This window comes from Convolutriloba macropyga, chromosome 6, assembly GCF_964194025.1.
Source record: "Convolutriloba macropyga chromosome 6, txConMacr16.3, whole genome shotgun sequence".
NCBI classification, from domain to species: Eukaryota; Metazoa; Xenacoelomorpha; order Acoela; family Convolutidae; genus Convolutriloba; species Convolutriloba macropyga.
The window spans coordinates 41,208,195-41,228,768 of NC_134473.1; the positions used below are offsets into that span (position 1 = coordinate 41,208,195).

At 29.9% G+C, this 20,574-nt stretch overlaps 1 protein-coding gene across 1 annotated transcript in view; it reads left to right on the top strand.

Moving 5' to 3' along the window:
- LOC142340989 (uncharacterized) overlaps positions 1–17,460 on the top strand; it is a 42,353-nt gene extending 24,893 nt beyond the window's left edge. The window contains exon 2 of the mRNA XM_075391795.1: positions 17,062–17,460. Coding sequence (XP_075247910.1) covers positions 17,062–17,291 — 230 coding nt within the window. The 3' untranslated portion in view covers positions 17,292–17,460. The remainder of the gene's footprint in view (positions 1–17,061) is intronic.
- Positions 17,461–20,574: the final 3,114 nt, after the last annotated feature.

The following is a 20,574-nucleotide window of genomic DNA, read 5'->3' on the forward strand; positions in this document are numbered from 1 at the left end:
AACACATTTGATGATAAAAGATTTTATGTAAATAATATTAAAAGCTATCCTCATGATGAGAATCTATATCTATTCAAAAGAGATTTAAAAAAATGATCCACCAAGCATCCGTGAAACTGCTTCGCTGATCATTAGATGGAGACAAAGACCTACTGGTTAATAATATTCTAGAACTAACCATTAATGATGATAGAAAGTTAATCGAAGTTGCTATTATATTATATAATGAGCTTTGCTAATTTTTATAACAAATAATTATAGACCTAATTCTTTCATTACATCCATATGGTTTTTAGTTAGTATATTATAAATCATTATCTGAGCCATATATTTTTCCATAATGTCTCCCATGATTGTTTTCTTATGTAGTGTAGCTCCAGCTATTATATTTTTATTATATTCTAGAAATTTTATTATCTTCCCAGACCCATTTACATATTTAGAATAAGTTGAAATTATTAAATCATCATGATTTGGTTCCTTAATATGATCAATAAACTCATCTATAGTATTGCAACGTCTTTTACAAGCTAAACATCTTTTTAGATTAAGAGAGAACCTATTTTCATTATCCATTTTTCACTCTTATTATAATTTTTCAATACATATAAAATGACTAAGCTAGATGAACTTATAGAATTAAACTATCTAGAAAAACTAAACAGAAAGAATAGATTAGAAGATAAATTAAAACAACAAGAATATTATGGTGAAATAGAAGAGTTATTTGATCCTTTAACTAAAACACTAAATGCAAACAATGAACAGAATCTAGCATTAAGTGAACAAACATTAAGAGCAATAGATTGGCAAAATCAAGAGTTAGATAAACAAACTAAGATGATTGGTGAAACTGCTTCGCAGATCGAGCAAGCTGGTTCCCAGTTTAATGAAACTGCTTCCAAGATGGGTGAAACTGCTTCGCAGATTGGTAAAACGTTAAAGGGGACCATAAAGCAAACTCAAGATATAGCACCAGTTTATGTTGATACAAAAACAGCCAAACTTCTTCATGACATGGGGGCTCAAACTAATCCTCAATTAAAATTAGAACTCGTAGATTTACCTAGTAAGAGATATAAAATGAATGGTGTTGATATAACTCTAGAGCAGGGTGCATTTTAGTTAGGGATAATGTATATGAGTTTTCAGAAGGATTTACTGATTTTCTTACTAAATCAAATGTAACATATGATGATAAGGTTGAGGAAGATGAAAACAAAATTAAAAGGTTTTTAAAGGATATTAGATATGATTTAGGAAAGGGGAAAAGAAAAGCGCTAGATATAGAACAAAAAACGTATAATGGAGGTAAGAGATGATATATTTGGCAGGGGATTAAATGGCAACCCAAATAGTTTAGTAGAAAGACTAGAATTATTAATACTAGAAACAAAAGCTGGTCATGATGGGTTATATGATGAAAAGCTAGATATATCTAAGCAACTATTATCTATGAATATTATTAATCAAAACCAACTAGATAATTTTGTTTTTAATTATGGTAAATAGGTGAAACCATGACTACGTCCATAAAAAATGTGGAAAAACAACAAAAACTAGCTGAAGAAGTATTCAGTCCTCAAATAACAAAGTTTAAAAGACAAAGAATAATACCACTATATAAAGATGAAACATGGTCAGCTGATTTAATTGATAAGTCATCTCTAAGTAAATAAAATAATAATTATAAGTTTATATTAACAGTTATAGATATATTCACAAAATATGCATGGGCTATTCCTTTAAAGAATAAATCTGGTTTATCTATAACTAATGGTTTTAAAATAGTATTAAGTGAACATCCACAAGGTGGCTCTGAACCTAGAAAACCAGAAAAGCTATGGGTAGATAGAGGAAGTGAGTTTTACAATAAAACATTTAAATCTTTACTTAAAGAATATGGAACCGGCAAAGCCGCTTCAGGGATAGAGCTATATTCTACTTAGAACTTTATTACACATAATAAATAAACCAATGTTCATCAACGGTGATGGTAATTGGGTAAATATATTAAATGGTGCTGTTGTAACATATAACAACAACATTCACTCAACAATTAATATGACACCAGTTGACGCTTCTAATAATAATCCTGATAAAGTTAAATACACTTTTAGTTTTAAGAATATTAAACCTAAACATAAAGTTGGTGATTATGTTAGAAATGCAGATAAACGTAATATCTTCTCTAAAGGTTACACTTCTAATTGGAATAGAGAATTGTTGAAAGTGGATGAAGTTCTAAAAACACATCCACCAACATATAAAATAGAAGATATTAATGGAGAGATAATAGAAGGTAAATATTATGAACAGGAACTATTAAAATCCGAGTTTGATTTTGAATCTAATAATAAGGTTTTGGAATCATTAAATATAGACCTACGGTCCTAAGCCGGCAGGCCGGATTTATTTCTTAATATAAATAATGACAAGAAATAGATTTAACCAAGCGAAACGTCATATAGGGAATGGAAACAACTTAACACTAAGTAAGGCTCGTGGGTTATTCCTAGAATATAATGATGATATTGATATGAAGGATACCTATAAAATTACAAATGTTCATCCTCCTAGAGATGAAAAAGATGTTGTTAATAAAGAGTATTGTGACAATAACTTATTATCCTCTTCTAATAAAATAGATATTTTAAGTAAAAACATAACTGAACTAAGAAAGGGTGACTTTGATAAAGTTACAACTAAAACATTACAACTAAATGAAACACAAGTTAATGAAGAACTAATTAATGAGTTTATTGAATCAACAAATGAAGTCAGAAATACTGTTTATTTTGTAATAAAGTTGCTGCAGATACTATCTCTAAATATAATCAATTAAAGCAAGAATTGGATAATAATAAATTTAATCAGAATATAACTAACATACACTTAGATGAAATGTTTACTAATGGTCTGAGAGAAATGAAAGAACACAATAAATCTCTTAGAGGTGTTATAGTACAATATATAATTGCTATACTTTTACAAAGTAAGTTACTTGATAATAAAGAGAAAGACAGATTTGAGATGCATTATAGTTTTAATCAAGAAGATATAATGAAAGAAATAGAAAGAATTTTTACTGATGAAAATAAGCAAAGCAATGACCAATCCAACAGCAGCGAGTGAGAGATTACTATATCCAGATACAACAATATTAACATTATAAAAGATATTAGAAATTATTATGAAACTGAAACTAATAACTATAATAAGAAGTTAAGTAGATATAAGAATTATATGAACATAGCTGAGATAACAGAAATAGTATTATCATCAATAGCAACAACTGCAACAACAACATCAGTTTCATTAACAGGTACAGGATTAGCTTATTCTATACCAACAGCTTTTGCTACAGCAACTGTTTGTGGTTCATTGTCAAAAACAATTAATACTAAAATTAGAAATAAAATTATAAAGTATTCACAAATGTATATTTTAAGTAAACAGTTTAGTGATAAGTTTAATAAACTATATACTAAATCAATGAATGATAATAAAATAGATAATGATAAGTATAATGAATTTGTTAAGTTATATGAGGACTATAAGAAGAATAAGAAAAACAAGCTGAGTATTTTTTTAGATTAAAGATAATAGTGCTTAGTAATAACAATGTTTTTAGTAATAATAATATTAGTATTAATATTTATTGATAATCATAAATATAATATAATCATAATCTTAGTTATAATCATAATCATAAATATAATATAATCATAATCCTAAACATAAATATAAACATAATATAATCATAAACATAATCATAATCAAATAATTATCTTTTCTTTCGACCTAAGTATAACCCTCTACCTTTCTGTACTACTTTTATACCTTCACCAGTAGTTGCAAATTTAATTAAATCGGGTGTGGCTGATAAAGCAGCTCTAGGGTTTCTAGATGCAGCTGCACTTCCTATTTTACTTGCTATTTCTTATGCTCTTACAGGATTATTAGCTACTTTCTTTCCAAAATTAACCGAAGCTTTACCAACACTTTTAAAGAAATCTTTAAGTCCTTCTGCTTCTATTGTTGCATCAGATGCTGCTGTCATTGATTTATTCCTTCTACATAAAACACAATTACCTTTTAACATTTTAGTACCTTTAGAAGTGATAGCTCCTCTTATATTAACAGTACCACTATAATGTCTACCTCCAACACAATATCAATTAGTTTTGAACTTATTTAAAAGACTCATTTCTATATATAAAAAATAATGGAAGTCAAAAAGTATAATCCCTTTGTTATTATTAAGCCTAAACCCAAGCCTGGGCCTAAGCCCAAGGTTAAGGTTGAAGCTAGACGCTTGGCTCTAGAGAATAAAAAGAAAGACATTATTTATGCTAAAGGTTTTGTTAATACTAATAAGAAATAGTTGCGCATTAACAAGAGTAACAATTAGAGCTGACTAGCTATAAGTATAAGTATAAGTATATGGTTATGTATATAATTATAACAATAACTATATTATACTATAATTATAAATTATCGCTAGAGTTATGTCTAAAATTATAATTATCGCTAGAGTTATATCTAAAATTATAATTATATCTATGACTTAATTTACATCTATGATATTATATCAACCATCTTATTACCATCACTATTAACAATAATAACCTTTCTAGTCAAAACTAATGCATGACATATAACATCTGCAACTGCAGCACTAAATTTAAAATTAAGTTGTATTAGTTGTGGACCTATATGATCCCGTTGATATCTAGTATCAAATACATATATTCTATAACTGCTTTTGAATGTTCTATGATTTATATATGGTTTTATATTATATGGTAGCCCATTATAATCTTTATTGAAGCTAACAATCTCTTTAAAAGCCTCATTATAATTATTGGTTCCATAATTAATATTCATTCTATCCTCGGGATAAAACTCACTACCAATCCTACAATAACATTCAGTAACATTCGTTATATCAAATGTACTTGCATCATGAGTTTGATCATCAACATTACTTCTTCTCAAAACCAACTATTATATATTGCGGTCATTCCATACCACTTTCCATACCAAGATCAAACAAGAAGTTAGTAGCATTGGGTACATTCTTATAAAATGTCCTTCTTTCATAATAACTAAAGTCTACATTATTCTTTTCACTTAAACCCTTTTGCACAATAATTCTATTAGCATTACTAGGATCAATACTAGGTACACACCATGATATATCTCTAATTTCTAAATTACCATCATTAGCAACTGCACCAGGATTAGCATTAACTCTATATAGAGCTCTATCATTATTATTTCTTTTTAATAATAGTTTAAATCCTAAACCATATATAATCTTTTCTAAATCATTTACGAAACCAAATAGATCACTCATCTTAACCATAATTTACATATGACTTCGTTGTGCAGCAATATGGTCACCTTTAAGTTGACTATCTCTATTGCCCTGATTTCTAACAAAACCACTCTCATATTCATCACCAGTACTAGTTAATAACTTATACATCAATAGATTAGGATGACAATGATCTATATATTCAATAGTCCTACCACCAATAGTTTCAAGCTTAATTGAACTAAACAATGCCATCATACCATAATTACCTAATCTAATATTAGCATCATTAGCAAATACACCACCAGCATCATCTGATACAACAAACTCTATCTCTAGATATGAATCACGCAAATTTAAGTGATTCTTTTCTCTATTGAGTGTGATATTAATGTTAGTATTAACCGTATTCATTATTGCCAGGTTTTTAGATTTATATTTTATAATCTTACTTTTGTGTATATCATTATTATAACTATAAGTTGTATCCAAATTAAAATCCATTTTTATTAGATAAAAAATGACAGACAACTTGATATTATATGAACTACAAAAGATACATGAAGGTTTAACTAAAACTAAAAAAGAGCATACACTTAACTTCAGAATGATAAAAACAACAGAAAAGTTTAACTTTAGTGAACTTATACTTAATACAACAAAATTAGGTTTAATTAGGTTATCTGTTTATAATTCAGTGTTTAATGTGAATAGGAGAAACAATCAATTCTTATATTCTAGTACTGTTATAGAAGATGATGAAGCTTTACCTCGGCCTCTTAGCTCTGACCCTAACCTTAACCCTCTCTCTACCTCAAGCCCAAACATTACATCTATACTTAATCATAATTATAAAGGAATCCCATTGCTATATTCAACTATAACACCGGGAGCATATGAGTTAACCAACATAGCAGAATAAATAAAAGAAGAAACTGATGGTAATGTTATAATAGAACCTGATAAGAAGACGATGAAATGTTTACTGTAAATAAAACAAGGAGCACTCAGCTTTGTTATAGAAAACTCACTAGCCTCATTACTAGGATTTAGAAAAATAATTTATAAAAAAGGTAGATATAAATCTCAGAAAATTATTGACATTATGGGTTTTAGTACTATTAACATTCATTGCAATATTATATGTGGAGCTAAAGATAATGGTAAAGATACAGACATACTATATACTTTTAATCTAACAGAACCACCAGGTTACTTGATAAATATTATACCAACTAATATCTTATATCAAAATGTAACTCAAAATAGAATAGAATATACAGAATTTCATATTAAAGAAGAGCATGGAAGACATATAGACTTTAATGGTGATGTATTAAGTTTTACTTTACATCTGTGTTAACACAGCAACTTTGTTGATCTAGTTTAGTCTTTATCTTTATGACTTAAATTAAACTTAACTACAAAACTCTCCGATCCCAATTAATTCTTAGTTTACCATTAATATTTTTTTTTTAGTTATATAAATGACAATATAATTATAAGGCTCTTTCCATTCCTTATTACATATATTAGCAAAATCATTATAACTAAGTTCAACATTATTAAAGAAATCTTGATATATCGATGCTAAGACTACCTCTCTGTTCAAATAAAATAAATTGATTACAGTTCTCTCTAACACTCTGCTATCCAGAGAGAACAGGTTTTGATTAAGATATATCATATTGCAATTATTATGTCTACCTCTACAAAATTATTCATTAAAAACTGGTTCTTTGGCTCTAACATCATCGAATATCATTAGTTTCTTTAAGTCTTTGGGTAGTTTATCAGGAGATGGTAAATCTTTTATATCTTTAATAAATTCAACATCTGCTTTGGGGTTTATTCTTTCCATACCATGGTACTGATCGCCAGTAGGTCCAATGATGTATAGCTTATCAAAATATATACTAGCTAGAATTAGTTCTTTTCAATAAGAATGTCTTACCACATTCACTAGGACCAGATATTATACATCTGAAGTTATCTGGGAATGCAACTTAAGTAATTATATCATCATCATTTAACCATGAATATATAGATCATTATTTATATTAATAGCAATAGGATTTGTTTGGATTATATTATTTCTTGGGGGTGATATATTCCCCTGATCGGTGAAACCGCTTCTCGAATTATAACTAATTCGTAGATTAGGACTACTTCTCTGATTATAACTACTTCTCCGATAGACAATCTCATCATCGTCATTATCATTAACAATATCATTATCCTTAACATTATCATTATCATTAGCATTATCATTAACATTATCCTTAACATTAAAATTATCATTATCATTAACATAATCATTATCATTAACATTATCATTAACATTATCATTAACATTATCATTATCATTAACATTATCATTATCATTGAGAATTGACATTATCATTATTAGTAAAGCTACTTTGTAGATTATTATCATTATCATCATCATTATCATTATCATTATTAGCAAAGCTACTTCGTAGATCATAATCATTATCATTATCATTAACCTCATCATTATTAGCAAAACTACTTCGTAGATCTTTACTACAACTTAAACAAAAACACTCATTATGTATTCCTGGATATTTACATTGATTAACTAGAATATTCAAAGCACTTTTAATTCTAAATCCTCTATCAATAAGATAGATCATATATAAACAATAAGCCCCACAATAAGTTTCATCTTATTGTTGTATTCTCTCATTAGAGCCTAGATCAACATATTCTTCTAAAAATAAAGGTGGAGTTTCTACACCAAAACTATCAAAGTAATATGTTGGACCATCGGTGTCACCGCTTCGCTGATCTTCTCTTCTTATAACTAAAACCCAATGTGTACCTTCAGTTGGATGTAGATTTACAATAATGTTAGAGTTAGGTTCACTTACCATTTCTGGTTTATCATCTCTCATTACAATCTCAATTGGTGTTAGACTTATATCTTTACCTATATCATTTATTCTGATATCACTCATAGCATTATTATCAATATTAAATTTATTATTAAATTCCTCAAAAGTTAGGATGAGCATTTTTATATACTAAATTTATTAAATCTAAGTCTAAGTCTAAGTCTAAATCTAAATCTAAATCAAATCTATATTTATTATATAAAAATGGAAACAGGTAGTGCAGTTTTTATTTTTATTATTATAATTGGAAATTGTTATATAATGTATGCTTCAAGACCAAGTAAATATGCAAAACTAGAAGAAAGCTTTGGTGGATTTATGAATAGGAGTCTAGTTAGATTTGAATATGAAAAGTCACCACTACATACTATTGTTTATGGTGGAACTGGAACGGGTAAAACATATTTTATTAGACAATACTTAAAGTTATACTTAGACCATGGTCAAGTTCAAGATCAAAACCAAAACCAAAACCAAGACCAAAACCAAAACCAAAACCAAAACCAAAACCAAAACCAAGACCAAGCTAAAAATATAGTTATAGTTTGTAAAGATGACAGAGACTGGACAGATACTGAGTCTAATAAGTTTTATACTGGGTTTAATGAATGTGATAAAAATATGATCACAAAAAATAGTATGCATAAATTTCAAAATTGTGTAATAGTACTTGATGATATGGGCGATAGGTTAAATAAGGACATAGGTTATTATTTTCCTGAAGGTATACATTACAATATTCAAATGATTGTAATGTGTCATAAACCAGCTCAAATAATTAATACAGCAAGAATGAGTTGTCATGCTATGACATTCCATCTATTTATTATACAGATGGAATGTCAGATGACCTTCGTTATGGTATAATTAAATATAATAAAAAGAAAAATACTTTTATTATTATCAGTAATAGAACAATGATATATGATTCAAGAGCTGGTTTCCTTGATTTAAAAGCTCTTAGTTTAAAAGATGATTTAGAAAGAGAAGACATAAATAAACCTATAGCATATATGAAACCACTAATGATTAATGCAACAGATAGAAATGTTATTAATCATGTTAATTATCAGTTTTATTTTAATAAACTTCTTACTTTAAATAATATTAAAATTCAGAATGATGTTCTAACTAAAGAAATGATTATGGGAAAGGGTATGAAACTTTTATCAAATATTGGTGGAATTATAGGCACAGGTTTAATTATATTTAGTTATATTTATCCTGATTCAATATCAAGAAATGCTGGAACTGTAGCAATGGGAGCAAGCACAATGTTTAGTAGAGTAAATACATTAGTTAATGTTGGATATGGAGAAGAGTTGGAAGGTGAAACACGAAACAGTTTGGTAAACCATGAACAAAGTTCGTATACTGATCAATGTAACTGTGACTTCGTCAATGAAGAGACGGGAATTTTGAATAGAAATGGAGGATGGTTTTTAAACAAACTATATATAAATAATGAAGAATTTAGAGAAGAGATTATAAATTTAGTTAAAGATAAAAAACAATTAGACCTTGATTTGATCTTAGATAAGAGATGTAAAACTAATATACTTAATACTTTAGGAAATAAATATTTAGCAGAGTGTATCACATCTAAAGATAATACTAAAGATTTAATTGAAATTATGGCTAAAAATTATCAGAGACATTAAAGTTTACCTATTATAAATGCTTTAACAATGTTTAGAGTGTAACTATAAATGTGGAAACATTGCTGTTTTAAAATATCATTATGAATCATGTCATAAAGATAAATGTATGTGTGATAATATAATACTAAGTGGTATTTGTGCTAATGGTTTTTCCCCATGGGGTTGTTCTTTAAAAAATGAATCTAATTCTAGTTCTAATTCTAATTCTAATTCTAATTCTAGTTCTAACCCTAGTTCTAGTTCTAACCCTAGTTCTAGTTCTAACCCTAATTCTAACTCTAATTCTAACCTTAGTTCTAACCCTAGTTCTAGTTCTAGTTCTAGTTCTGGACCCCAACCCTAACTCAGATCCTAACCCCAACCCTACCCCTAACCCTAACCTTAGCCCAAGCTCAAAAGTATTAAATAGATGTTGTAATAAGTGTAATTTTATAAAAAAAACACTAAATAATTTTGATGAGGGTAAGTATACATGTAGAAATTGCACTTCAGCTAAAGTTAGTTGTCCATATTGTGCTTCTGTTGTGAGATATGATGGGATAAGGGCTCATGCAAAGAAACAACATCCAGATATAGAATTGACTAGAGGATTTAGTAGAAATCTGCAAAGCAGGTTCCCTGATATAACTGAAAGATCAGTGGAGCTGGTTCCCAGATCTGATATTACCCAAACTGGGGATCTTCGAATTTGCAAAACAACTCCGTTGAGCAGTTATACTGATAGTTGTTCATGTAAATACTATAATTTTGTATCATTTCTTATTAATCATGGAATAAATATAGAAAAAGTAAAAGAAAATATAAATTTATTGAAGAGTATAGATAATTTGATATAAAATGTATAAAAAAATTAAAAAATATCAAAAAAGAGGGAATCACTCTTTAAGAGCGAAAAAGAGCGATCTTTTCTACTGGGGGATCACTCCGAATAAGAGTGAATCACTCTTTAAGAGTGAAATGTAAATTTTGCTTTGATTTTTTGATTTTTGCTTTATTTTTGGTTCCCATTTTTTTAAATTTTTATAAAGTTTAGAGCTAACATATAGTAGTGGATAAAACAAGGCTTCCAGAAATCAGTAAAATTTGGCCAGATTCGACATGCGTGATTAGCGCTTGGAGAAATGGTCAAATTTTGCTGGTGGCTGTAAGCCTTGTTTTATCCACTACTTGGGGGATTTAAGATATGAAAATTAACAGAAAAAAGAGTTCATCAGTTGATGTATCTTTTGTAAGTGATTACTATGTTGGGGAGATATTATTGTGCGTTATAGAATCCGAAGGAATTTCACGCAGATATCTGATATCTACAAAAGAAAACAAAATATTTTTTGTAATCACAAGAACCTTTGATAATTGTTTTTTTAAAATCTTTTGCAGAGTGATAGCGATACTCGCCATTAAAAAACAAACTTTTTTTAAACAAACATTTTTTTTATAAAATTCGATCAACTTTATATTTTGATTCATTCAATTTTGGCTAACCGATATTTTTGGGGTAAAAAGACATGAGTGTTATCTACAGAAAACTTATTGATAGCAAATTTTGTAATTGAAATGAAGTCTTCTGATTTCGTCTTCCTCGAAGAATAACTGAGGTCAATAATTTTTTGAACATATGGTATATTTGCTCAAATTTCTTTAAATTTTTTTCGTTTTATTGATCAAATTTCAATATATTTCGATAAAATAAAATTTGTCCAAAAGTGCCAGCAATTGTTTTAACCTTTAAAAAAGGGGAAAAATGCCAAATTTTGAGGTCCGGGTAGTTCGACTGAATCTTTGAAAACTGCTTTTTTAATGAAAAATTAGGCGCAATCAGTTTTTGGCAATTTTTCTCCCACAATTACCTACAATTTAACATTAAAATTTCTGAAACAATTTTGGTGAACTCAAATGAGAGCTGTTTTTAGTTCCGTATCCTGAATGTTTGCTCTGGAATAAAGGTTTTGTCGTTTTCTTTTGCTTATAAAAATCGACATTTGTCTCGATTTCATATAATATGTATTCGGTATTTTTCTCTAAAATGATCAAAATACATTTAGTCCGGTTGGCACTCAAATTCCAATTGAAGTTTGATTTATTGAACTGATTTATCTTTGACTCATTCATGTCAATGATGAATTAAATCGGAGTAGTGATTTTGGACAAGAATGAATTGTTTAGCGTTAATTCTTTTATACCGCTAATGTCGGGAAGTCGGAAATTCATAATTGAGCAAGTTTTCCTTCTTCAGAGAATATTTTTCGACGTACGACAAAAGTTTTTAGTTTTTCTTTTGTTTTTTGTCACTGCTTCTGAAGCTAAAACACGTGTTCTAACGGTGCATAGATAGAGTTGTCTGAACCTTTAACTCGGATTTAGTCATTTATCGTTTTCTTTCTCTGACTATATTCATAAATTTTTTTTCAGCAAGTGTAAATTTTTGAGTTTTTAAATGATGTTCTTTTTAACGTCTTTTCACACAGTCTCATTAATGGGAAATCCCGTAAAATCTTACTGAGAATAAAGTTAGCATGAGAATAATCTTAATGAGAATAAAGAAAAATTGAGACAAATCAGGGAACTATCTTAAAAATTTAAAAAGGAAAATTTTTTTCCGATATACAATATTTAGCCTACTTACTAATATTTACAGCCGTTATCCTATTCCGGATTTTTCAGTTTTGTCCATCTTTTTTAGGGGTAATTCTGAATTTGCCTTATCCCTAAGTATCTTTCTTGTGGAGGGTTTGCAAATTTCGTTTTGTCATGCATAAAATATTTTTTGCCCTATGTATCCTTCTCAAGTCAAAATTATTATTTGAACTCAAATTTTTGCGTGAGTTCCCGTCCTCTATATTCATCGCGTGTGTTTAGTGCCGGCTCCAGCTTGCTGATGTATAAAAATTCGATAGACATGAGTTTTTCTACTGTGCTACAGGCATCCAGAGTTTTCCATTGAATGGCATTTGTGGAGCCACTACATTCAACAAGATGTTGTCCCACCTGTGAATCCTTATTTTGATGTTCTGATATCCTTGTGGTAACATGTCGGCTTGTTTGCCGAACATAGAGGGATCCGCATCCATTACATTTTATCTCATATACCACGTGGGATTTCAGGTCTCTATCGAAAGATGATTTAAGGGTGGTGAGACATGATATTAAATTTCGCGTTAGAAAAACCACTTGCAAGTCACATAGTTTCTTCAATTTTTTTGCAAATTTTTGGGTAAGGTTGCCTCTGTATTGTAGCACAAAAGTTCGTTTATCATGAGATCTTGTCTTGCTTATTTGGTGCTCTTTTGGTGCTGTTTTCAATTGACCTTAACTAAAATCTGGTACGCAACTTTTTTAAAGAAAATTCATCCGGATACTGATTTTTGTCCATCAAGTTTTGTTCATTTCAAGATTTTAAAATCTGCAATTTGTATCGGAAGACTTATACGCTTTGACGCCATGTATTTTCATAAATCGTTAGCAAGTTTTTCAGTTTTCAGTTTTGTGTTTGTTTCGATCTCTCGTTTGTTACTCTGCGTTATGATATGTCCTGTCTATTGCAGTCTCTTTTTTTGGTTTTCAAAAGAAAATTTCATATGTTTTCATTTGGTAGCTAATTATTTTTTAAATTTGACCCTTTGCTTCATAAATCACTATCGAATGTTTTAGTTTTGCACATAGTTGCTGTTTTTTGTTGTATCGACATATAACTAATAAGTCTAATTGGTAGCAGGTCGGATTGGTTTTTAATCAGGAAAAAATTTAACCTATTTTACGTAGCCATTTCTGGTTGATTGTTCTTTCTTTTACTTTGAAAGCTGTTTCAGTGAAAATACTTGCGTTTTCTTTTTTTGGTTTGATTTTCGTTCTTACTTTTTTTGTCTTTGCTTTTAGTCTCAAAAATAACGAATTTCAACGACTTTCGATTTCAGTAAAAACGATCAATATGTTGTATCTGTTCATCTAGTTTTCACGGTAAAACATCAGTTGCGTCCGTAAAATTGCTTTGTTTTTTATAACGTCTGCGTTTCTTGTCACACTTTGCCTTATAATGATCAAACTTGAAAGAATTTTATATGCTTAATGAGTACAGTATGCAGTCAATTTTTTTAAGTCTTCCACATCAAAAATTATTTTGTTTCATAATTTTTTCCTGCTGTGATGTTTTCCTTTTTTGTGTTGTTCTCTGTTGACAAATAAAAGCCATATTTTTAAACGTTTTGATTTTGAGGTTTAATTCTTTGGATTGTAATTCAGGACTTGTCCTGCTATTTTTTTTAAAATTCAATTGCTCAGCCTCCTTCTATTACTTTATCGCAAGGAATGGTGCCTTATCTGGGCCAATTTTTACAAGAGTTTATGATTGTGACTGCTAACATTTTGATCATCGTCATGTCAAATAATAAAGGGAGATATGTTTGTGAAAAACTTAGACAATTGTTCTGCGATGCGACACTTATCTGAGGTAAAATGCCGGTACATGTCAAAATATGTCAAAATGTCGGTAAATGAACCCCAAAAACACAAATTTTTGCCAACTGAACACAAATTTTGCCAACCTTAGACGAAAACTAGGGTCTTAGATTTTGTCCCAGGCAGTTTAAAACTTATTGTGATAATACAGGGAAAAAGTAATTTTTAGAACTATTATTGCGTTTAATGGTATCTCGCCCATTGCAAAAACAAGGATGATATCTTGATATGTCAGCATTATCTGTTTCGCAAACCGGACAACTGTTTTGAGAATCGTATGCAGGAAAATTTGGAACACACTATTATACTCCCATATCTGCTGTGGCAGAATTTTAATAAACAACGGACAACTTTTTTTTGAAACATGTAAATTACTCAGAATATAACCCCAAGGTTAGATATCTACATGCTCTAAAATGTTAAATAAATTAATCAGCATTGTTATTAATATAATAATCTTCAAATTGTGGCTGTTCGTTTTCATAGGTAAAAATCGGATTTGAAGGCTCCTATTTGTATATTAACGGGTACTTTCTTGTGTTGATCGAGCAAAAACTCGGTTAAAACATTTTTAAAGCAAGTTTTACTGTTAAAAGCCATTATTGAAGAGGGCAATTTGTTCCACTGTTGAACGCTTTTCAAGATTAAAGATTTGTTACTCCACTTCGTTTTCGTTTTATTTTTTATAAAAATTTGATTTGTTCTCTTGTTCTGTCTAGCGTTATGGCGACTAGAAAACATTTTAAAATTTTTGGATGTTTCCCCTTTGATTATATCTGTTTGTAGCTTCATTAGGCTAACTTTTGAGATAAACAATTCGGCTGGCAGGATACGATCCTTAATGAGAAGATCAATGGAGTGGTCAAATTTTTGACGAAAATAACAAACTTTTAATTCCAAGTTAATTTGCTTGTTTATGCGGTTTATGTTTTCGATTTAGGAGTATGAAGGAATACTCCACTGAAAGAAAAATGGGAGAGTACAACTGACTTGAAAACGTCAATTCTTACTTTCAAAGGTATTTGATTTCTTACAAGATACAAGGAACGAATTGCATTAGCCATTTTGCTTAAAACTGAGTTCAAGTGATTTTCAGAAGTTAGGTTTGAATCAATTTGTACTACCAGATAACGACATGCATGAGCTGATTTGATAACTCCGCCTTTAAAAGAGAACTCTGGATTTGAATTAGTAAGATTTGTAAAGAATAACATCTCTGTTTATCGGCATTTAAAATGAGTTAATTCTCTTTCAGGTATTTGTCTGTTTGCTCAAATATTTATTCAACTTTTTGAGGAATATTTTCATTACGTTCAAATTTGCTTATAATTCTAACGTCATCCGCAAATTGAACAAAATCATTTTCATCTTCAAGTTTTTCAGAAAAATCGTTCACAGAAAAATAAGAGCTCCTAACACAGTTCCTTGTGGAACACCATGATAAATAGTTATTTTATCTGATAATTCTGTACCCAGTTTTACGCATTGTGTTCGATTTTCGAGAAAAAATTGAGAAGTAAAATTGCTGATTGAGAGAGGCTGAAATTTTCAGCTTTCTTGAGAATGATCTCATGTGAAATTGAATTGAAAGTTTTTGCAGGATCTAAGAAAACAGCACCTGTGTCGCTATCTTCCATATTTCCTATTATTTTTTCAATAAAGTGAAGCACAGCATCAGTAGACGACTCTCGAGATTGGAAACCGAATTGTTTTTTGTTCAAGAGCGCAAATTTTTCAAGATATTTTACTAACTGGTTAAGTAAAAGCCTTTCAAAAAATTTTGCGAAAGTTGGTGTTATAGAAATTGGACGATAATTATTTAAAACAGAAACATCTCCTTTCTTGAAAAGTGGTGTGATGTGTGCATCCTTAAGAATTGTTGCAAAAACTGTCTCTTGAATACAATCGTTAAAAATAATCTGAAGATGTGTCCCAATAGCATATTTTCCGGATTTCAATGCCCAAGCATTGATGTATCCCGGCCCTGGTGCTTTGTTGTTGTCTAGATTGTCAATAACTTTATAGATTTCCCTCAAAGTAAAAGGTCTAAAGTTAAACTCAAGAAATTTTCGCTCTATTTTTTCGACGTGCAATGGAACAATCTGCCCTCTGTAGATGCCCATTTTGCTGGAAATTCTGTTAGAAGCGTTACATATTGGTTTTTTGTCTTTCGTTTTTTTTTACCATTTTCATCAATTTCAGTGATGTTTGAACTGTTGTTTTTCTTTCCAATTTTTTTTGAATGAATTTGCATTTCTCTTTTGAGGTTTCAATTTTCTTAAAAAAATCCTCTGAAAATTGAGTTTGTGCTTCTTTTAACTTTCGATTATTGTCACAGAAAATTCACGTTGACTTTGCTACCCCGAAACGAAGCCCTAATCACTATGTTTTCCAACAAAAACGACGGTTTCCTTGTAAAAATCTTACAAGAAAGACAACCACCTTGAAAGTGTCGTGCATGAAAAGCGGCGGTCCTGCAAAATAACGGCCGTTTTGCCTAAAGCGGCTTTTAAAAACATGAGTTACATAAACAACAAGAAACCGTAATTGCCCGCTCCTAGTTATTATGTGCATTAATGATATGGCAACAGTTGACAAAGAAACTAAAATTATACAATATGCTGATGATACAGTTAATTTAATTTATGCAAATTTTTTATACAGTTTATTTATCCAGCATTATTATAAAAGTAAACATTTATTTTAGAAACACCATCATACCCAACTCAGCAGACCACAGAAACGTCACACGTTGGATCGAACCCGCCTCCCCCGCCCGGATATGAAGACCCAGTAATCCCACGAACTGTCATCCAGAGCCAGGCTCCGGAGAAGTACAAATGGCTCAAATGGGGAGGTCTTGTGGTTATTGGAATTGTTGTATTCATTCTCGCTTGGTACTTGCGATCAGTGCAGCGAAGCCAGTCCTTATGGTGAACACATTTATGACATGAACATAGAAAATTGATGCTATCACGTGACTGATGTCACAAATTTATCTCTTATTATAGCGCTTTTGCCGAGCCACAATAGTTAGTTATCCAACTACGCATGCAATTTCTGCATACCTACTTTCATATCTTGAATTTAAAAGTTTGAGAAAATATTAATTTTTTTTTCTGATTGTCGCAGGGCAAACTAAAATCTCACATCGTGTTGCCAATTTCACTTCCAAACTGTTTCAATTTCAATCTGTAATGGCCATTGATAGTCAATTAATCAATTTTTTGCTTGATTTGCTGCCTGGTACATGCATGAACTGATATAACCTGACGCCTCAAATCTCAAACAGAATAAAGATATTATTAAGGTCTATTTGTTGAGGTGCATTTCCTACTTAGTTTTAGCGACCGTCGGCTCACATCAGCCACATTTAAAACAATAATAAATTGTTAATTTTCTGTTTCCAAATACAAAAATTGTTAATTATTTCGTAAAATAGTATATGCAATCATGGAAACTAAATGAAGAAGATTTCACATATAGATCTCCTTTTTTTCCCAAGAGCAACCTCTTCGCGAAAAAAAAACAAATTTCTATCTGTTCTTAATGAATATGAAATATTAATTGAAAATAAAGAAGATTTTAGATAAAAATTATTGAGAGGTTACTTGTTGGGACATAAAATTTTGACTTTTTTAGCAGATAAACTTAATAAATCTGTATTGTCAATCATATAATTCTCTAAAAAATGACAGAAGCAATCTACTTGCCTATTTAGCTAACTTTCAAATAAGTTATTGAATTTTATTCTCACCCTAAGTTTTAACCGAGTTTGTCAAAATTATACCATCAATGCATTAAAAATTCTTTGCCGAAACTTTTCTTTTTTCTAATGAACACGAAATATATTTGCTAAAAAGGCAATGACTCAAGGTACTAAATAATTGTTCCGAAGCCACTTGTAGGAGGGAGGAACCATATACTCAAATGGGTTTTTTTTGTTCAGACAGTTTTGGCCGATCGATATATTCATTGTAGTGAAATGTGAGTGGTATCATTAAAAAGCTCGTCCATTGTAGAATTCGAAATTAAAGAGATTTTTTTAATTTCATTTTTTTTTTCAAGGAGTTATTGAGGATTGAAATTTTCCGTGAACACGGGATACTTGCCATGATTTTGTTCACTTTTAGTGTAATTTCTCGTCAAATTATGTTTTTTTCTATTAAAAAAGTAATTCAAAAATATTTTTCACACCACAAAATGAATCCATATTGTGTTCCTCATAGACGGAAGGCAATATAAAAAGTCTAGTTCTGGTCTCATAGGGAAGTTTAATATCAAAAAATTCGAATTCTATTTGAGAGCTCTTTTTTATTAGAAAACTTTTCATTCTTTTTTTCCTTTTTTAAGTCAACTAGAGACTAGTCACTTTTCAAATCGAGGTTATGTCAATGAAAAACCTCACTTGCAGTCAAATGAAGCCAACGAACAAAAAAATCGTTCGAGGAATCGCTCAAGATTTCGACTCGAGTTTGACTTTTCGTAGTTTTAAATGAAAGTTTGATTTCCTTTTTGAGGTTTCACTTAATGTTTGAAGTTCTATGGTCATGTTGACAAGAAGTGCAATAGCTTTCGTAATGAGCATCAAGTGAACCTATCTAGTGCTTTGAGTGAACAGCTGTTGGCTGTTTGGACTTTGGAAAAAAATTCCGATTTTTTTTAACATCAACCGATCATAAACATATTTTCGTTAACTGTACAGCAGTCTCAGTAGTGCAGTAAGGACATGACTCCCTTTCTTCCTCCTGCAGTCAAAATTAAGCTGGTTAGCGATTTTCTCTTTTAACTGTTGGTTATATGAATTCAATGGCAAAAAAATCGAAAAAAATTTTCTGCATATTTTTGTACTATTGGTTCCTTTTGAAAATTTACCACATTATTCTAAAACTAAAAGATAGCTCCCATTGGCTTAATGAAGACGTTCAAAGTATCATGGGTAAGCTTTTGAGAGAGAATTTTACGATTTAAATGGCATCAACAATTTCTTCTAAAAGTTGCCTGTTTTTGTTGTTGTTTTTATAGTCAAAAGACTTTTTGGGATGTCTTTTTGATTACCTATGCATAGAAAACAACCTTGTTTTCCAATCGAGGAAAAAAATCAGCGTAGTGTTTGACTTTCGTAGAAAGCTATTGAATTTAATGTCCGTTAAGATTTTGAAAATAAATTTCAAAAAATTTAACATTAACCAATCAAAATTTTTCTTGTATTCTAACTCAATCTCATTAATGACAGTACTGACCACCTTTCTACTGCAACCAAAAAAAATGCTTAATTTTTTTTATCTTCTAACTATTGGATATATGACTTCAATGCCACCAATTTTTTTTTAAATTTATGGATATTCTTATTTTATTGGTTCCTTTTGAAGTCTTATCACATTTTAACCTATTATTGATAGCACCCATTGGCATAGAGAAAAATTTTAGTTGACCATAGAGAACGTTTTCACAGAAAAGCTTATGCTTTAAATGACACCGGCACTTTTTCTCGAATTTTTCTACTGCAGTTTTTTTCGCCTTTAGTTGTTGTTGTTATCATAATCAAAAGACTTCTTGTGATGTTTGATTGAATACATATGCATGACAGACGTCCTTGTCCTCGCTTCCAGGCATAATTGAACGTATTTATTGACTTCCGTCGAAAGCTATTGAAATTAATGGCTTTTATATATTTTGGAAAAAATTAATCGAATTTCTTTTTTGAACCTTTACCAATCGTAAACCTTTTTTTTCGTGAACTGTAAGTCAGTTTGAGTAAAGAAAGGACGTCCGTCACTTCTACTGCAACCAAAATAATATGTTTTGCTGTTTTATTTTCTAACTATTGTTTTTTATTTCATAATTGATGGTTTTCATAATTTTTTAAAAATTTTTTCCCATAATTTTGAATCCTTTTGAAATGTTATACATTATCACAGTATTGAAGGTTCCCTTTGACTTAGAGAACACGTTCAATGGATCATAGCTAAAAGGTTCATAGGAAAGCTTTTGGTTCAAATGGCTTCGACATTTTCTTTTCGCACTTTTCTGCTGAATTTTTGAATTGACCGTACTGGTTGTTGTTTTCATAATTAGGGATTTAATTTAATGTCTTTTTAATGACCTATAAATGACAAAAAATGTCGTCTTATTGAGGCATGTTGTAGCGTTTTTATTGGTTTCCGTTGTTATCGCGTTGATACTGCGTGTTTTCTCAAAAATTTCGTGGTTTTAATGT